The following is a 20634-nucleotide window of genomic DNA, read 5'->3' as shown; positions in this document are numbered from 1 at the left end:
GGTCTCCTAATTCCCCTGATTATAATTTCATGGATTACTATGAGTGTGGCATAGTTGAGAAAGACACAAACTGCTCTTCTAGCAACATGAAGGCTGAGCTGGTGGCTAGGATCAAGGAGGTATTTGAAGATCTGCACAGAGGCACCGTGAGAATTGCATGCATCAGGTTCCAGAGACTACTTTGAGTAAACTGTTATCTCTCAGCTATAATCTAGTTGATATTTAAAAAAATTTTTTAATATACTTTTATTTTTGAATGGGGTAATTGTTTCCTTTTCTTTTTAAGCAAACTCAAATTTAGTCCAAACACCCTGTATATTGAGACATAATGTTACAATAGAATCTGCAGAAACTACTAAAAAAATTTTAGATTTAGTTTATGTTTTAAGACCTCCAACTTCACTTTTGAAGTAAATTAAAACCAATTGAAATTTAATCTGACTTCTGTATTCCAAATAATGTTAGTTTCTTTTGTCGTATTATTTGTTTCTTGCATCACTATGACAAAAGTGTCACACTTAATCTTTTGCAAAACTTGATACTAAATGGTTTAGCATTTAGATTATACAACCTAGAAATTCTATCATAAACTAATAAGAAAAACTGAACTAAGAATATGTTAAGCAGCTTAGTTAACATGAAGCTTGTCTTTGATTATTAGCATCTGGTTCATAGTTCTAGTCAAAGTATTTGTCAGGAATCCAATAGTCTTGCACATTGATATGTATTATGGATTCAAGTTAGCTACTAATGAGAAAAGAATTATATTTCAAACACTGATTGATGAATAGATTTAATGTAAAGGAAGTCCTTATTGGATTAGTTTCTTAATACAGATTACTCATGTTTCAGTTGTATAGATTATGTGTGGAGTTTCTAGGCTAAAATGGTGAGAAGAACTCTGCATCATCGTCACTACTGATCAGCTAACAGAATCATTAGTATCAGAACAAATACCGTAAAGTATTTGTTCTGGCTCTTTATGTTCCAAGTTCAAATCCCACTGAGGCCAACTTTATTTTTCATCCTCCAGAGTTGATAAAATGCAGTACCAATCAAGTACAGGGGGTCAATGATAATGACTAATCCCTTCCCTTCAAAATTGCTGAGCTTGTACCAAAATTAGAAACCCTTATTATTATTATTGTTGTTGTGATGATGAGGGATAGGCAAAATCATTAGTACATTGGACAAAATGATTTGTAGTATTGCTCCTGGGTCTTCTGAGTTCAAATCCTGCTTAGGTCAACTTTGCCTTTCTTCCATTCAGGTTGATGAAATATTGTACTAATCTAGTATTGAGGTTGATGTAATTAACTTTCCCTTTATCCTCAAAATTGTTGACTTTCTGCTTCATAGAAATAATTATTATTGTTGCGATAATTATTTAGTCATAGCATAGATTAGAGAATGCTGCAAAACAAAATAATATTTTAGTTTCTCTGATTGTATCTGATTAAGTCATTTTCCAGGGTGTACGTCTGGTAGAAGCAGCCACAACTAAAACCTCTCAGCACTTTTTCATGAAGTATACGTCATCCACTTGTATTAATGTCCATTCCACCATAATCAGGAAACATACAGAAAATTCTACAAATTTGAATATTTGCAAGTTTTATTCCTAAGCACTTTTGCTTGTGGCAACTTTCAACTACACACACACACACACATGTATATATATAAAGTGGTGGTATGTTGTCAACTTGATGTGACAGTCTCATGAAAGGGAAGAATACTACTGCTATTTAGCCTTAGGAAGCACTGCTTCCTGTTGGTCTTGAGACATTTCCTGTGTCCTTATGTTTACAAAGGGGGGGATAAGCACCTCCACTCAACAGAGCCAGCAGCCAGAGACTAGTTTCTGAGTCGTTGCTCATCATCAGTCTGGCCATGCATTGTGTATGGATGAAGACAGCTGTGAGAAGTGTTATACTCTAACAGTAGAGGGAACCTGTGGAAGAGGTAGACCCAGGAAGACATAGGATGAGGTAGCAAATCATGACCTTCGAATATTGAGCTTTACAGAGGCAATGACAAGCAACCGAGATCTTTGGAGATATGCTGTGCTTCAGAAGACTTGGCAAGCCAAGTGAGATCATAACCATGGTCGATGCCAGTGTCACATAACAGGCCCATTTAAAAGTACCCTTCAATTGTCAGGCAATATGCTGTACTTGAGAAGACCCATTGAGTCGAGTGAAATCGTAGTCATGGGCGATGCCAGTTCCACCTGACTGGCACCCATGTCAGTGGCATGTAGAAACCATCATTCAAGTGTCGCCAATCCCAGTGCCAGTGGCACATAAAAATCACCCACTAGACACTTGGAGTGGTTGGTGTTAGGAAGGGCATCCAGCTGTAGAAACCTTGCCAGATCAGATTGGAGCCTGGTGCAGCCTCCTAGATTGCCAGTCCTCAGTCAAACTGTTCAACCCATGCCAGCATGGAAAGCAGACATTAAATGATGATGATGATGATGATATATATATATATATCATCATCATCATCGTTTAACGTCTGTTTTCCATATATATTTTAAATCTGGGTTTTGTCCCTGTTAATGGGAGTGGTTGGATTTACCACAATGCCATAGCAACCACCCTCACACCATTTCGCCATCTTGCCCGGTTTTGGGCGTCTTTCCCTCTCAAGCCAACCCTCCCAATCTCCTTGGTCTACCTCACTTTCGATGTCCATTTACCTCAAACTGTAGCACCCACTTCAGAACATACCCTTCATCCCTCCTCACACACATGCCCATACCACCACACTCCATTTGCCCTTGCCAGCCATTCCAGTGATTCCTCCAACTCTAGCATCCCCATCAAGTCCTCAATCCTCCTCTTATCAAACAGTCTCACACCACACATTTCTCTCTCAGTCCTCAAAATTGCCATCTCTCTCTCTCAAACACCATGTCTCACTCCCATACAGCATTGCCACTCTTACACAACTATAGACCTTTCTTTTCATATTCAATGAGATGAAAAAGCCTCATGATAATAGCATGACATATATCCTTTAAGAATATGCATATTTAAGCTCCTATTTTATTATGCCAGCAACAGCCTAATGATACCGTCTGGCAAGAGCAGTTTTTTGGGGTTGCACTGAGCTGTATTAATATAATGTAGGACAAGTGTTGTAATAATAATAATAACAATCCATGGATGGAATTTATAAATATTTTAATGCATCACTATGTGTGTTTCCACAAATCACACTTTTCTTACAATCATAGTCTGTATTCCTGGGATGATTACAGTATAGTCTGTGGTATCCATGGACGTGAGATGGATTATATTCATGTGTTCATTTTTTCAGGTGATATAGCATTAACGATGGAAGCAGTAGATGTATAAATGAGGGTTGGCTATCAATTTTGACCAATGCAAAGGTTGGTTGGGGTATATGGGCATTCCGTATTTGGTGGGGGAGAAGATGATAAAAAGAAAGAAAGGAATAGTAGTTATAAAGGAGAGGGAGGTGTGTGATGATGTTAAACTTATTTTGATATTTGAGTATGCAGATGTCAGTAGTATAGTTCCTTAGTTTGACCTTAGTCACAGCAGATGCCCTGCTCAATGAATTCAGATGTAGTAGGGTCAACAAATATAATTATTCAGTTGTTGGAGTTCATTGTCTGAGTTGACAAATATGTATATACAAGTTACCTATTTCTCAGTTACATAAATCAGAGTAGGACACAACACTTAAGATAGGCTTTGTAGAATGCAATGCATCTATTATCTTCAGTCATTAGACTGTGGCCATGCTGGGGTGCCACATTGAAGAATTTTAGTTGAACTAATTGACACTAATACTTATTTTCTTTTTAAGCCTGGTACTTATTCTATTGGTTGTTCTTGCCAAATTGTTACAGGGATATAAGCACACCAACACTGGCTGTCAAGTGGTGGTGGGGAAAACACACACACATATATCTACGAAGGGCTTCTTTCAGTTTCTGTCTACCAGATCCACTCACAAAGCTTTGATCGGCCTGAGGCTATAGTAGAAGACACTTGCCCAAGGTGCCATGCAGTGCAACTGAACCTGGAATCATGGGAATCATTGGGGAGCAAACTTCCTACCATACAGCTTCACTTGTTCCTAATACATGTAATAGTAAGGTTTGTTGAACACATTCCTTGTCATAGGGTTTGATGCCATAGTTAAATGTTTAGTTTTAGATTCAGTACCATTACATGACATCTTGGTCAAGTATTTTCTATTATAGCCCCCAGGCCCACCAAAGCCTTTTGACTGGGTTTGGTAGATGGAGACTGAAAGAAATCTATCATATAAATATATCAACATCATCAGCGTTTTGATGTCCACTTTTCAATGCTTGCATAGGTCAGACAGAATTCATTAAAGCTGATTTTTCTATAACTGGACACCTTTCTCATCACTGACATTTTTCCAAGCAAAGTATTATTTCTTCATAGTGACATGTTTTCACGGAAGATTGCAAATGGAGATTGCTAGTATGATGGTAATATTTGCTTACAACTGTGGTGCAATGTCAAGACAAAGAGAACATACACACACCCATACAATGGGCTTGTTAGAGTTTCCCTTCACCAAATCTACTCACAAGGTCCTAGTTGGATCAAGGCTTCCGTAGAAGACTCTTGCTCAAAGTACCAAACATTGGGATTGAACCTCTCAACCACCAAGCCATACTTACATTATATAATGTGTGTGTGTGCAAATCTGTATGAATGTTTACATTCTGCACATCACATGAAAAAGCACTAAGCTACAAATGGTGAAATTTTTTGATATTCTCTCTCAACAAATTACCTGGTAGCTCTGCAATTTGAAAGACATGAAGTAAAAAAAATCTCTTATTTGAGAAACAGTTAGGGTTAGCGATAGGAAAAGCATCTGGCTGTATAACAATGTCTCAATATATGTATTTATCTAGCCCATGTTAACATGGGAAAACAGATGTAGAACAGATTACAATCAAAATAGTATTTAAAATTCTTTAAAAGAAAAATATATTAATGATGTGAAAGCTTTAGAGGATGTACTTATATATATATATATGTTGTGTGTGTCTCTCCCTAATGTGCTAGCTTGACCTTGCACATTAGTTGTAAACAAATGCCACCCTCATATAAGTGATGTCATTTATTTCCAACATCTGTGAAAACAGCTTAGTGTTTGTAATAGGAAGGGCATTCAGCTGTAGAAAATCTACAGCAATGACTTCAGTATGACCTATGCAAGCATGGAAAAGCAGATGTTAGAACACTGTTGATGTGTGCATACATACATACATACTTCACTCACAAAGTATTGGTCACCCTACTTGCTCAAGATGTTACACATAAGAAATCCAAAATCATATGACAACAAAGTAAACTTCACAAGTATGTAGCCATTCCTGTGCCTTTTTATATTTCTGTAAAATTTATTTAATTATTTATTACTTACATCTCCCTTCCATACACATACGAGCATATATCTGACTCATACATTGTTCACTTTCCAGACATTTGTACATTACTGCATATACTTTATACACACTTTCTGACAAGTTGTGGTGCACCTGAGCACTGTATACAATAATTTCATTATTATCATATCTTAAATTATGTCTGTAAACATTCATACAAAACACGCATACATGTGAATATTTATCTTTGTTTTCAAATTGATATTATTTGGATGAGTGATGTTATGTTTATCTCTGCCATAAAAAAATAATGCCTTGAAACTCAGTAAAATAAAAATACCTTACTTGAAAAATGGATAAGGGTATCTGACTGTATCCAACATGGAAAGAGTGGATGCAAGTAAAACGATGACACTTTAAGGGTTACATTGATTATTATTTTGCTGCAACTAGAATGTAATAAAGCATTCATATTTAAACTTTTAGCATTTAAACTGGCTATATCCAGCCCAAATATCCTACCTGGCCAGATCCAGTCTCTCAAACATACCCTACAATGTCATTCTAAAAAACTACATCTTCAAAATTTTGAAACTACAAAATACTGCATGGTTAATTTTCTAAAATGTGAATAAATAAGCATTCATCATTGTTTAATGTCCGCTTTCCATGCTAGCATGGGTTGGATGATTGACTGAGGGCTGGCGAACCAGATGGCTGCACCAGGCTTCAATCTTGATCTGGCAGAGTTTCTACAGCTGGATGCCCTTCCTAACACCAACCGGTCCAAAAGTGTAGTGAGTGCTTTTACGTGCCACTGGCACGGGGCCAGTCAGATGGTACTGGCAACGACCTCGCTCGAATCTTTTATACATGCCACCGGCACAGGTGCCGGTAAGGCGATCCTGATAACGATCACGCTCGAATGGTGTCTTTTACGTGCCACCGGCACGGGGGCCGCATAGCCGCTCTGGCAATGATCAAGCTCGGATGGTGCTCTTAATACTCTACTAGCATGAGGCTCAAGTGCCAGTAAGGCGACGCTGGTAACAATCATGCTCGAATGGTGCCTTTTAAGTGCCACTGGCATGGAAGCCAGTTAGCTGCTCTGTCAACGATCACACTCGTATGGTGCTCTTTGCACCCTGCTAGCACAGGCGCCAGTCATCAAATTTGATTTCACTTGCCTGAACAGGTCTTCACAAGCAGAGTTTTAGTGTCCAAAGAAGGAAAAGGTACACATAAGTGGGCTGGTTACGCCCCTGAGATTATGGTCTCATTTGGCTTGCCTGGTCTTCTCGCGCACGGCATATTTCCAAAAATCTCGGTCACTAGTCACTTCCTTGGTGAGGCCTAAAGTTCGCAGGTTGTGCTTCACCACTTCATCCCAGGTCTACCTCTTCCACAGGTTCCCTCAACCGCTAGGGTGTGGCACTTTTTCACACAGCTGTCCTCATCCATTCTCGCCACATGACCATACCAGCACAGTCATCTCTCTTGCACACCACATCTAATGCTTCTGAGGTCCAACATTTCTCTCAAGGTACTTATACTCTGTCGAGTATGCACACTGACATTATATATCCATCGGATCATACTGGCTTCATTCCTTGCGAGCTTACACATATCCTCAGCAGTCACAGCCCATGTTTCACTGCCATGTAGCATGGTTGTTCGTACACGTGTCATACAGTCTACCTTTTACTCTGAGCGAGAGGCCCTTTGTCACCAGCAGAGGTAAGAGCTCTGAACTGAACTGCTATTCTTATTCTAGCAGCTACACTTTCAGCACACCCTCCCCCACTACTGACTTGGTCACCTAGGTTACGGAAGCTATCAACTTATTCTAGTTTTCCTCCCTGGAATGTGGCGTAAGTTGTTCTCTGCACATTTTCAGTGTTTATTGCTCCCGAGCATCTGCCACATACAAAAACTATCTTCCCCGTTAGCCTAGCTTTGATATTACTGCACCTCTTATGTGTCCATAGCTTACACTGGGTACATCTTATAGAGTTTCTACCTACGCCTCTGCTACAGATCGAGTAGAGCCATCTACCTGAAGGGATTTGTGGATTGCCTGCCTTCCTACTTATTAGGACTTTGGCTTTAGCTAGGTTGACTCTAAGGCCCTTCGATTCTAATCCTTGTTTCCACACCTGAAACTTCTTTAGTTCTGATAGTGACTCAGCAATTAGAGCAAGGTCATCAGCATAGGGGAGCTCCCAGGGGCATCCTGTCTTGAATTCCTCTGTTATTGCCTGGAGGACTATGATAAATAGGAGGGAGCTGAGGACTGAACCCTGGTGGACCCCTACCTCTACCCTGAATTCTTCAGTGTACTCGTTGCCAACCCTCACCTTACTTACAGCGTCCCTGTACATGGCTTGCACAGCTCTCACTAATCATTCATCTATCCCTAGTTTCCTCAATGACCACCAGATAAGGGATCGGGGGGACTCTGTCAAAGGCTTTCTCTATGTCAACAAAAGCCAGGTACAGGGGCTTATCTTTGGCTAGGTATTTCTCTTGCAGCTGTCTTACCAGGAATATAGTATGTGGTGCTTTTCCCTAGCACAAAACCAAACTGCATCTCATCCAAACTAACCCTCTCCATGACCTTCATTACCTGATCCAACAGCTTGATACCTCTGTAATTATTTGTATCTAAAGCGTCACCTTTACCTTTGTAGCAGTCGACTATTATACTGTTACACCAGTCATTGGGTATGACTCCTTCGTGTATCACCTGGTTAATTATACAGGTGACTAGGGTATAGCCAACACTGTCAGATATTTTGAGCATTTCTGCAGTAATTCCTGATGGGTCGGGGGCTTTCCCTGTCTTCATACTATTAATTGCTTTATCTACCAAGGTACTGTCAATTCGGATAGCTGGTCCCTCTGTTGGGTCGACATTTGGCAGACTCTCTTTCTCTCATTCCTTTTCTTTATTCAGCAACCTTTCATAGTGGCGTCTCCAAACCTCTCTCTTTGCATCCTCATTTAGCGCAAGTGAACCATCATCCATGTGAACACACTTCTCTCCTACAACATTATGAATCTCTCTCACACACTGTCTTGCAACACGAAATACCTCAAGTCTTTGGTCCTCACGGCGCAGAACATTGGCAAATTTTTTCTTATCTGCTTCCCTTCTGGCTAAATAAACCTGCCTCCTAGCTTCCCTTCTGGCAGTCAAGGGGTTAAGGTATACTAATATTGAAGAAAAATAAAGATCAAAACAAAATACAAGAGCTACAATTTACAAACTCAAACATTTCAGATTGTTAATAATACAGAGAAATAGCAAATGATAAAATACACATACACACTACTTAAATAGTACATATATAATTAAGAATTTTATTTAGTCTTTTAAGTTTATTTTTATTTACTCCATAGATATGTAATTTTCAAAATAAAGGACCAAAAAAAATATGTACAGTTACCATTCATTGGTCAGTAATATAGATTTTTTTTTAAGCCAGACATTTTCAATATTGGAAAATGGACCCTCAGATATAGAACAACGTGAGATTCTTATGCAGGGCAGATTACACCACTGATATAAAACCTACACATCAAAAATTGTCATAGCCAATCGTTTCATCAGTTTTCTCTGCTGCAGCAACTACTTTTAAATGCCAGAATACAGCTGTTAGACATAATTGTTAATTATCTGCTAACAATTACCATATACAATCTATTTGAAGTGTAATGTTAAAGGTTGGTTTTCAAATATTCTACCACATTATTACAATATTTAAGGTGGAAACAGGTGATATATATATAGCATGTTCTATAAATTCCATGGCCAGTAAGGCAAAAGGCTTGTATGTTACTGCAGCCACATAAACTAGGTACTTGACCCATCAACTGGTTCCATTCCAAATCAACAGCTGAGTGGTTAGTATTCACAATAGCCAAATATCACTTCACATTTTTTGGCAAAGAAAATGGCTATATAAATATATATATATATATATATACACACATATATATATATATATATCAATTTATACTCTTTTACATCAATATTTTTATATTCACAAAGGTAGGGTGGTAAAATATAAATAGAAACAGAACCTTTATTTTATCAGTCAAGCAGACTGGATCAACATAATTGTTATTGTAAGATGTGATCATACAATCAGGAATCAAACAGCCATTGTACCTTACATATGTGTGTGCATGTATATAACAAGTGAGGATAAATATTCAACTGTAACCCCATCTAAAATTTCTATAACAAGTGAGTTTTGAAAGGATCCCATCCTTTAACTATCACAGATTTTGGATTGTTGATTTGTTTCTTAGTTAATATTTCAAAGAGGCTGTAATCTGTTTTTGCATGATTTATGAAATTTCTGTACAATCTGCCGACAGTAATTCTGGTTTGGATTGTATACATTCCACTTCATAAAATGAATTAAATTAAAATATTTTCCATTTGTGTGCATGTATCTGTATCTGTTACTTCAAAAGTAGAATGTATATACCCATCATTACACAACTCAGTGCAACAGGTATATGAAGCCGTATGCCAATCACTGATGCTGGAAAAAAAAAAAAAAATAGATGTTAGAGACGTGTTGTAATTAAATGGCAATCTGTGTTATGTTTATATTTAGTGTTTGAGAACCAAATTTTTATGTTAGTAGATGGGCATAACATTTTACAAATTTGGACAGTTGCGTGTTGTGTTTTTACATGTCAATAACCTTTCGGCCTCTAATTATTTGTGAAATCAAAGACCAGCAAAGTTATGTACCTTGTCTAGGGGTACAAATCACTACAGTAACAATATCGTTTGAAACTTCAATCATAAGATTTACACAATAAGATATTAAAATAGCTTGCTCATGGGCAATTCAAATAAGCTGCAAGTATTTTGTTTTATTTCTTGGAAGAACACATTCCACCAAACTGCAAAGTAATGTTCAGCCTCAGACTAGAATTTGATTGTCTTGGTTCTCTTATCATTGGATACAAATATTGATATGGCTTTTATGGCTGGTGTGCATCATGTACAGGAGGATGCCTGTACATGCTGAGTTTAACAATTCACACAGATTTTCCTTGGTCACAAGTGACTCTAATAATGATCAACCTTTCATGCTTACAGCTATATATTTTTCTTTGCATAATATATTACACTTAAAATATAGTTGTTGAGTGTTTAAGATTCTGTACTATACAGTCTCTGGTACTGGCTGATCTACAAGAAACCTCAAAATATTTATTAGAGTTCACCTAACATAAAAGTGATATCCATTTCTACTTGTTTCAACAATTCATATAAGTATCTGAATTTGTAGAACAGTACAATGTATCTTTTCATGGAAAAATTAGTAAAAGAGTGTCATTCAGAAGTGAGTAAGTATTCACTATTTAAATCAGAATAACAAAAACATGATTCAAATCAAAATGCCAAGTATAAAAGTTTAGGTTATGTTATATGCTAAATTTTTGAAGTAAAATTATATCAAATGAATGGGTAGTTCTTCAGTAAATTAAAGATACAGTAACTGTACTGCTTATTGTATAAAAACATTATTCTGCTTGTTTCATCCAGCTTAGATCAGAAGTCCTCAATCCTGAAGATCATAACCCTACTTTATTGCATTTGTATGTGTTAGTGTCTCGTAAGAGGTGTTACTTTATTCATCTTTTATTAACCCTTTCGTCACTGTATTTATTTTGAGATGCTCTGTGTTTCTTTCAATTACTTTAAATATAACAAAGAATTTAGTAAAATAACTTAGTTATCATTCAGCTAGTGTTAGGAACATAAATTGTGACTAAAATTAATTCAAAACTTATGAAGACAAGACATTTGTATGCAGAGTCAGAGCCGGTTTCAGCCAGCAAAAGATACTCTAGTTTAAGATTCAAGTGTGTTTATTGATTAAAATAAAATAAAAATAATGTTTTAATTTTATTTGATAATTGATTGGAAATAAAGTATTTTGATGTGAGACCACCATAGCTTTTGAGAAACTGAAAGATGTTGCTTTAAAGAAAATATTAGGAGACAGTAGTTCAGATAAAAAAAAGTAACAATTGCCTTGTGAGAGTTGTTGACTGGTTAACAGTAAGGAGATCCAGGTTTACAAAGTACATTTGTTTTAATAATTCATGTTTAAATTTTCAAAAGAGGGGAGGAGTGAATCTTCATTTCTTATACTACAAAGGATAAAATATGAGTAAACTTGTTTGTTTTAGGCACCTAATAGTAACTTAGTAAAACTAGCAAACAGAAGCATCACTCCATATTTACGTCACCTTGTACTAAGTGTACCACTGCAAAATGAGCCTCAGCTGAGTTGATAAGATGCCAGTATATTAGCTCAAGAGTTGGCAGTTCATCTCCTGTACCACACAAAGATGATTTAAGGATGCTATTCACCTATTTTTAAATATTTACCGTAAGATAGGTAGTTACTTCACACTTCTATATACAATAGAATGTAGTATTTCTAATGTAGGTATCTCTTCATTAAAATGGCCAACCTATGTCTAAGCAGCCACACTGTAGTATCTATGCAAGTTATTATGAAAGTCAATTTGCAAAAAATCTGGTGACACTGAAATTCTGTATGAAATAGTTTAGAAATCAGGTCTTAGTTTCTTAATATATTTTACTGAGTACAACATTCAAATACAATGTACCTAGTTTTGCTGATCTAGCCCCAAAATGTTAAAGAAATAAATAGGCTTTGCTTTAAGTCACAGCTCATCAATAGATATTTTCACGATGACCTCTGTTTTGCTGGGTGTTCATCTCAGGTTTCATTAATTTAATTAATTATACCAGTGTGCCATTGACACTAATTTCATCTAGTCTAAAGTAATTGGTTATGTCAAACCTGGTAAAACTCAGAATCATAAAGATACATATGCTTTAATGCTGAGAGATCATGTATTTTTTCAGTGAAGTCATTAACTAATAGGACAATCATGATTAGAAGCATATGCTTGGAACAAATATAACATTTTCACCAACCTTTATAGAAGATTCCAAAAACACCCTTCTTCTCTGAGAGAAACCAATTCTTTAGACGAGGGACTCGGCTCATATAAGCACAAGTACAAATGACCAAAAGTCCAAACACCAGCAGACCATCAAATGAGTAAACTGAAAAACAATGAAAAAAAAAAAAAATCATTCTATAATTCCATTTCATGCAAAACTCGTGGATTGCATTAATGATTCATTTAATAATAATAAAACTAATAAGTATTTCTACTCTAGGCACAAAGCTTGAAATTTGTGGGGAAAGTGGGTTGTTGATTACATTAACCCCAGTGTTCAACTGGAATTTATTTTATTGACCTCAGTGGAATGTAATGAATGAAATGCCACTAAACATTTTGCCCAGCATGCTAATGATTCTGCCATTCCTCCACCTTAATAATAATAATAATAATAACAATAATAATAATGATGATGATGACTTCAAATTTTGGCACAAGGTCAGCAATTTTGGGGTAGGAGTAAGTTGATTACATCAACCCCAGTGCTCAACTGGTACTTATTTTATCGACTCCAAAAGAATGAACGGTAAAGTCAACCACAGCAGAATTTGAAATCAGAATGTAAGGACAGATGAAATGCTAAGCATTTTACGCAGGTCCATCCTGAAAAAATAAAGTACCAGTCAAGTAGTAGGGTTGATATAATCAACTGTTCTCCTCTCCCAAATTTCAGGCATTTTGCCTATTTTTAGAAATGGTCTTACAAAATCTTTAGAGTATCATCCAAAATGCATTGAAGTATTTCTTCTGGCTCTTAATATTCTGCATTGAAATTGCACCAAAAGCAACTTTGTCTTTCATCCTTCCAGAATTGAGTACTAGAGTTGATGTAATTGACTAACCTCATCCCCTAAAAACTGTCAGCTTGTGTTGAAATTAGAAATCATTACTTTTAGGTTGGCAGTTTGACAGAATCATTAGTGTCCAGGCAGTATTTATTCCAACTTTTTTTAGGTTCTGATTTCAAAACTCGCCTTTCATCCAGGTGAAGTAAAATACATCTCATTTGAGCATTGGGGTCAATAGCCTCCTTCCCCCGAATTCCAGTCCTTGTGCTTTAGTAGAAAGGATTATTATTATTATTGCAATAACTTTGCTGAGGTAATCATAAATGATAATAATTGTTTTAAATCATATTTGATATAATAAGCACCATGGCTGTGTGGTTGAGAACTTCACTTTTCAACCAAATGGTTCCAAATTCAATCTCACTGCGCAAAAAATTCAAAATTCAATTTTTCCCTCGCAACTTTCAGGAAAATGGATATATATTTAAAAAATAAAAAACCCAACACCCTCCCCTCCCCTCCCAATTCTACGGCCTTGGCCTTCAAGCAGGCTAGAAATAACAGCCAAATCTCAAATGGGCAAGACCGTTTTCAGTCCCATAAAAACACGTTTTGTACTGGTCAAATGATTCTCTTTAATTTCAATTTGTCACATTATTTCTTTGCTATTTTTACTTTTCTTTTTTCAAAAGAGCTTGCTGTTATTTCTGCACTCATATTTTTTGTAACTTTCAAGAAAAAAAAAAGAAAAAAGAGCACTGTAAATTCACATGAATTACTTTGTCATATTACTGAGGGAAATTACTCTGAAAGAAATCTTTGCAGAAAAGAGAGTAGATTGATTACATATTTCTTTCATTATATTATCGCAGTTTTGTGAGATTTGGCCGTTATTTCTAGCATGTAGAATTGGGAGGGGTATTTAAAATTTTTTTTGAAAAATTGAAATTTTACAAACAATATTTTTTCAGAATCAGATTGTCTATAGCCGAAACGTGGGATTCCGTAAAAAAATCCATATATATCCATTTTCCTGAAAGTTATAAGGGAAAAATCGGATCTTGTAAATTTTTCGAAAGTCCTCTCCCCGTCCCAAGGTTCGTTTGCGCAAATTTTTTTTCATATTCGTTTTCTACACAGTTGTTAACACCCAGCATGCTGGTTTTGTTTTTGTTCTCGTTAATGAGTGAGGATCTTTAAATTGACCCCAAAATCTAACTTCACGAATTAATCCAACACATAAAAAATGTCTAAAACAAAGGGAGAATTCTTCGAAAACTGATTCAATTTATTTATAATATAAAATTTAGCCTTAAATTATATAATAACTTTGCTATTGTTGTTCAGACTCAAGTCAGCCATACTCGAGAACACCTAGGATCAAAGATATTCCAACCTTTACTGTCTTGTGCTTTATTTTAACATAGTGCATCTAGGAGTACATTTTCCAATGTGCGTTTCTTATTTTTAACATGCAGGGTATGATTTGAGGATGAGGCACTTATTTGAAGATCAAGCGCGTATGTATAGGGGTGTAGAACCTGTAGCAGAGCTAACCTCTTGCCCGCAAGTGAAATTTTGCCTACATTCAAATCTGTAGCCGCCCACTGAGGAAATTTATGATACACATTAGTGCTTTGTTTAACGTTTAATTTACAAAACTCAAGCAATAAATTCACAGGAGTTGCATATTTATAAACTTGTATAATTTAAACACTCGTCATTTTTCTTAACAGAGACACGCACCAAAAAGTTTTTATGCACTTGTAATTCACCTAGATATTAAAAATTCTGAAAGAGCTATTGTTGGTTCGATAAATTCATTAGCTATGGCCAAAGGTATGTAACTCTAAATATTGACAATCTACCGATACTCTACCAATATGAACACTGACTGACATACATACACACACACATATATAAACATCTATAGATGTTGACAACTTCCATTAAACAAACTGACAAGCATTTATGATTACACTTACACCAGTTCCTACACTTTCAACGTTTAAGCATTATTACATACACTGATATGTTTACATAGGCGCCCATAAACCCACACTAAAAAGATAATATCAAAATATTTATAATATCTGATTCCAAATGTCATTTCAGTGGACTGTATTATGAAGACAATAAGAACAAGGAAATTAGCTTAAAACACACACACACACACACAAAAGGAAAACTTCAGGTTCTAAAAACGTTACAATCGTCCTACTAATGCAGACCTATAACCAGAAATTATCGACTGCGATGAACTGTTAAATGACAGGAAGTTGTTTGGATAACAAAAAAGAAAAAGGTGAATATACTTCTTACTAAACATACCGTTTGTCATAATGGAAAAGAAGTATTTTCTCGACTTGAAAGAAATATCAAAACACTGACAGCGTGTCAATATCAGGTGAAATGCCAAGTGCGCATGACAAGTTTTCTAGAATTACCTCCCTTGATTCAACGAGTTGCTTAGTGATTTATAAAAATATTCAGATGTTACACGCCAAAGGTTGAAACAGAAATATATAAGATACAAGGGCTATTGCAGTATTTTGAACTGGACTTGATTTTGAATTTAAATCCCACCAAAGTCGACTATGGTGAAACTCTTTGCGTTGGGTGTAAGGGACGAACTCCATAACTGGTTGAAGTCCTATATTTTCGGCCAAAAAGAGGTTGTCACAGTTCTAGGACAGCACTATTCACCCAATGAGATGACATCTGGTGTACTACAGGGATCTGTTTTTGGCTGTCTTTTATTTGTTGCATATGTTAATGACATAGATGCCGACTTAAAGAATGTCACAGTGCTGAAATATGCAGATGACATCAAGCTGTACCTCGAAATAAAGAGGTCAGATCCTGTACACTATAGATCTCTATTGGAAGCAGACCTGGACACAATGCAGCAGTGGATCATGGACTGACAACTCAAGCTGGCTGTGGACAAATGTACCACCATGCATTTTGGGAGGAGAAACCCAGTGTCCACTTACTCCCTCCACAACACTAATCTCAAAAAGACTTCGTGTGATCGTGACCTGGGTGTTATTGTCGACAGCGATTTGTGTTGGACAAAACACATCGCTAAAATTGCCAAGATGGCTGAGGGTGTCTTGGCATCACTCACCAAGTCCTTTGTGAGCTGCTCTCCGGCTATCTATCTGCGGCTTTATATAGCTATTGTAAGACCTCACCTGGAATTTGCATCACCGGTCTGGAACCCCTATCTTGCCTAGGATATTAATATCTAGAAGCCGTTCAGCGATGTGCAACCAAAAGAATACCCTCCATCAGGCATTTACTTCCCTGGGCATGGACACATTGAGACTCCGACGTCTGGCAGCTGACTTGGCAGACACCCATAAAATTATTAACCATCTTACAAACAATAACTCTGAGCACCTTTTCAAATTCCACCCGTCTAACACCCGTGGACATATTTACAAAGTCAGAAAACTGCACAGCTCCCATGACTTTAGGAAACATTTTTTCACGCTGAGAGTTGCTGAAGCATGGAACAAACTGCCGGCATCAGTTGTTAGTTGTCGGAGCACTGCATCCTTCAAAACTTCCATGCTTTCTGAGATTCGCCAACACTACACCTGATTTTCTCCCCTCCATACACACACAAGCATGTATCTGACTCATACATTGTTCGCTTTCCAGACATTTGTACATTACTGCATATACTTTATACGCACTTTCTGACAAGTTGTGGTGCACTTGAGCATTGTATAAATAATCTCATTATTATTATTATTTATTTTTTGTCTACTCAAAATAATAAAAACTAGTTTTAACCCCAGGTCAATTCTGAACCAGCAGACTTAACTCTTTTCAATTTTGAAGGGAGAGGAAGTCAATTACATCTATTCCAGGGCTCAAAATTTTATCGACTTCGAAAATATGGAAGGTGAAATTGACCTTGGTGGGACTTGAACTTAGCTCATCAAAAGCTGGAAGAAATAGCGCAATGTATTTTCTTCCAACGCTCTAACGATTTTGTCAGCTCTCACCCTCAACACGAACATCTTTGAAGGAAGAGAATTAGTATATAACATCAACTCCAGTATTTGACTGGTATTTTATCGACCCTTAAAGGGTAAAATTTCAAAGTTGAATTGTACCATATCTTGTTGGTTGCGATCAGTTACCATCTTTGCTCTTTCTTGTGCCTGCTCCGATTATTCTGTTTTCGCACTGCCACACTCAGCAGGGAGCCCTTGTAGTGGCACAAGCAGTCAGTACTATATTGGATAAGATCTTACAGCAGCCATTGCCATCTCTGAGACTGGAGCTAGACCTCACTTGCATCCATTTGCTATGCACGAGATCACAACGAGGCTTGCAATGGCAAATTGTATATAAGGGCAAAAACAAACAGATTCAGTCTTTTCCTTTCTGCCTCTTAGCAGCAGCATTTGCTGATTGCACTCCATTGGCTGGGCCAGTCTGTATGTTGTATCTCCAGAGGCAATGTGCCCACACTAATGGAGCTACTATACAATGCACGCAGCTAAAGATGGTGGCTGAGAGCAGAACACTTCACCAATCCTGAGAACCTGTAAATAAACCAGTTGTAAATTGCATTTGTACTTGAAGTCTTCTCTCTTCGTCTGCCGGAGCCTGAACTACATGAAGAACAAAAAAGAGATAATGGAAGAAGGCAATATTCTCCTTATATCGTAAACTTTGCCATCCATTATAAACTTCTTCGTGAAGACATTGAGGTGAGTGGATGGGTGGAGGGAATTTCAGAGGAAGAATAGTTACTGGATAGGGGTCAGGATGGTGTGTTTGAAGAGATATCTACCAAGTTCCTTGTGAACTGAAGCTGTGTACTCTGTTCTGAATTCGCCTTGAGCATTCTTATTTTTGTTCCTTCTATAAGCTATTTCAGCTCGCAGTTTATCTGTTGTAGGGATATATTTCCTTTTACTTTCTTGCCTTTCTACTGCCAACACTAATGATGGTGACAAGGTTAAGTAATAGTAATGATGCTTTGAGACCATTTGTTGGCAAAGGTGATGTGGTGGCCTGGATTAAAAAGGTGAAACTCCAGGCAAAGTTGCAGAGCATTCAAAACGTGGCTAGTCTTATGCCATATTATTTAGAGAGAAGCACCTGAATCTGTATCTAGAGATGGATGAAGTGGATCAACTGAAAGTCAAAAAGATTGAAGAGCAACTGAAGGATGCATATACAGAAGGAGAATCTAAAGTCTACTGCAGACTTGGGATGGGTGACCAAGTTGATGACTAGGTGAGCAAGATAAGGAGATTAAGTGGGTTAGCTGGGTTTACCAGTGGGGCGATGGAGCAGATTGTGAAGCTGGCTTTTGTGACAAGATTCTTCGATCATATCTCAGTGAGGTTGCAGCAGCTGCCAGACATCGACACAATGTCAGGATAAGATGTGAGTATTGATGCAGAATAACATGTGATGTCACAGCTATGGTGATAGTGGACACTAGTTGGATAGAGAGGCAGGCAGCAAATAGTGAGAACATACGTTTAAGGGACCATACTTTAGGTGTTAGGATCTGCACATGGTCAGAGATAGAAAAGAACCAAACTCTGAAGCAATGTGTTACTGATGTTCCCAGCCCAAGCACATAGCTAGCTATTGCAAACCGGAAAATGCAGGAAGGAAAGTTACTTCACCAGCAGCTTCCCCATAAACTGATTAGAGGTGTACTTAAGTTCATTGCCTGTAACAACAGTGTTGGTCAGAGGCAAAGGCGTCTATGTATGCAATGCATGTACTGTATGTCTTACATTATTTCCAGGATAAATAATTTTTGTCTAATATAAAAATAATTATTGTTAATTCTTACTATCCTCATTGTACTCAAGATATTCTTTTTTGTACTTCCCATCCCTCCATTTCTTAGTATAGATGGTAAATAATCGATATTATTTACAAAGTGTAAGTAGAGGAAGCTCCTGTTTGCTTAGCAAGAAAAGCAGTGAATTAGTTGCTTTCCTATTCTGTTCTTTTTGAGAAGGGAGCATGAAAAGGAGGCACGTAACAACCAAATGGGAGATTAAAGAAGATTAAAGTAGAATTGTTTTATGCTTGTATTTCAGTCATAGTAACAAAGAGGAGTGGTGTAAGTTTTTTTTTTATAATCTATTATTCTTTTCAAGAAGGGAGTGTGAAAAGGGGACACAAAACAAGAGTGGGAGGTCAAAGAGAGCAAGGCAGAAAAAAGCAGAAATTTTACAGCTTGCCTTCAAGCTGTATCAGCTGATATGCTGTCAAAATATTTTTTGAAGTGGTGTTTTTACTGCCCTGTGCAGCAGTAATCAAAGACTTGCTTATTCAAAGGATTTAAAGCTTTCTTTATTATTAAATAGATTTAGATGACAAATGAGTGTTAAGTCATGTGTGTTTTATTCTGGTTTATTTTGTACAATTATTTGATACTGAAGAGTATATACTGCTTTTTTTCAATATTTAACCCATGGAGAGCATTCTTGATTCCTTCTTAAGACAAGAATTCAGTCATGTGACCACTACATAGAATTTTCTTGACTACTTCACACATGAAGTGAAAAGAAGCAACCAGTAAAGTTTATTTTTTGTGATTAAAAAGTAGTTTTCATCCATTTTTCCAGAGAGACTAGGATGTAAAAAGATCGTCTTGGTTATTAATTATCTTGAAGATGCAAGACTGCTGAAGCTTGTTGAAGCTTTATCATTAATTTGAGAGCCAAGTTGTGTTCTCTTCAAATGCCATGAAAGCTCTGGTTGGATTTTAGTGCTAAACTATTTAACTGGAGAAAATAGCACAAATTTCAAGGACTCTTGAGATGATGTTCTAACTGGTAGTCTAATCTGCAAACTGATTGGTCAATAAATAGAGTGTCCACTGTAAATAATTCATGCTAGTGAACTGATAATTTAGTGAAAAGGGTTCAAATAACATGCCTCACCACAATATCAAGAACAGCAGGTTTGAAGAATTTTACTACTGGGTTCTGGATGGTGCAGCTGAACCACCAAAGAAGTGAGGTCAACGTCAAGAACCAGAAGCTGTTTTAAGAATTTTGTTTAACAGCATTTTGCATATAGTTGTTCATATTGAGTAAAGATTTAAAGCAATCATGTTTTAAAACTTCAGATTTGTAGAGCTGTTGAATCCCAAGCATTTTCACACTTATAAAAAACATTTTCAATGGAAGTATTTTCATCTTTGGAAGTCTATAAAAACATATTGGATTTAGATGGATTGAATTGAGAGCTGAAATCAGTTTATACTGCAGATTTTGCAAAGCAAGTGTGATGCCTCCCATATTATGTTGCAGACGTAATATGGGAGCTTGAACTAAACCAAGCTCATTAAAATGAATAAATAATTATATGAGGTATTCTTGAAGTGAAGAGAGATTG

At 36.8% G+C, this 20634-nt stretch overlaps 1 protein-coding gene across 1 annotated transcript; it reads right to left on the bottom strand.

Annotated features, from left to right (window-relative positions):
- Positions 1 to 8783: 8783 nt before the first annotated feature.
- LOC115217120 (protein kish-B) lies at positions 8784 to 15680 on the bottom strand. Its single transcript, XM_029786723.2, has 3 exons — positions 15568 to 15680; positions 12417 to 12548; positions 8784 to 9966 (listed from the first exon to the last, which is right to left on the bottom strand). Exons 1-3 carry the CDS (start codon positions 15575 to 15577, stop codon positions 9884 to 9886), a joined length of 225 nt encoding a protein of 74 aa, XP_029642583.1. The 5' UTR covers positions 15578 to 15680; the 3' UTR covers positions 8784 to 9883.
- Positions 15681 to 20634: the final 4954 nt, after the last annotated feature.

The sequence above is a fragment of the Octopus sinensis genome, linkage group LG11 (assembly GCF_006345805.1).
Source record: "Octopus sinensis linkage group LG11, ASM634580v1, whole genome shotgun sequence".
Classification (NCBI taxonomy): Eukaryota; Metazoa; Mollusca; class Cephalopoda; order Octopoda; family Octopodidae; genus Octopus; species Octopus sinensis.
The sequence above is the reverse complement of the archived record's forward strand: the minus strand, read 5'-3'. Positions and strand labels throughout refer to the sequence as shown.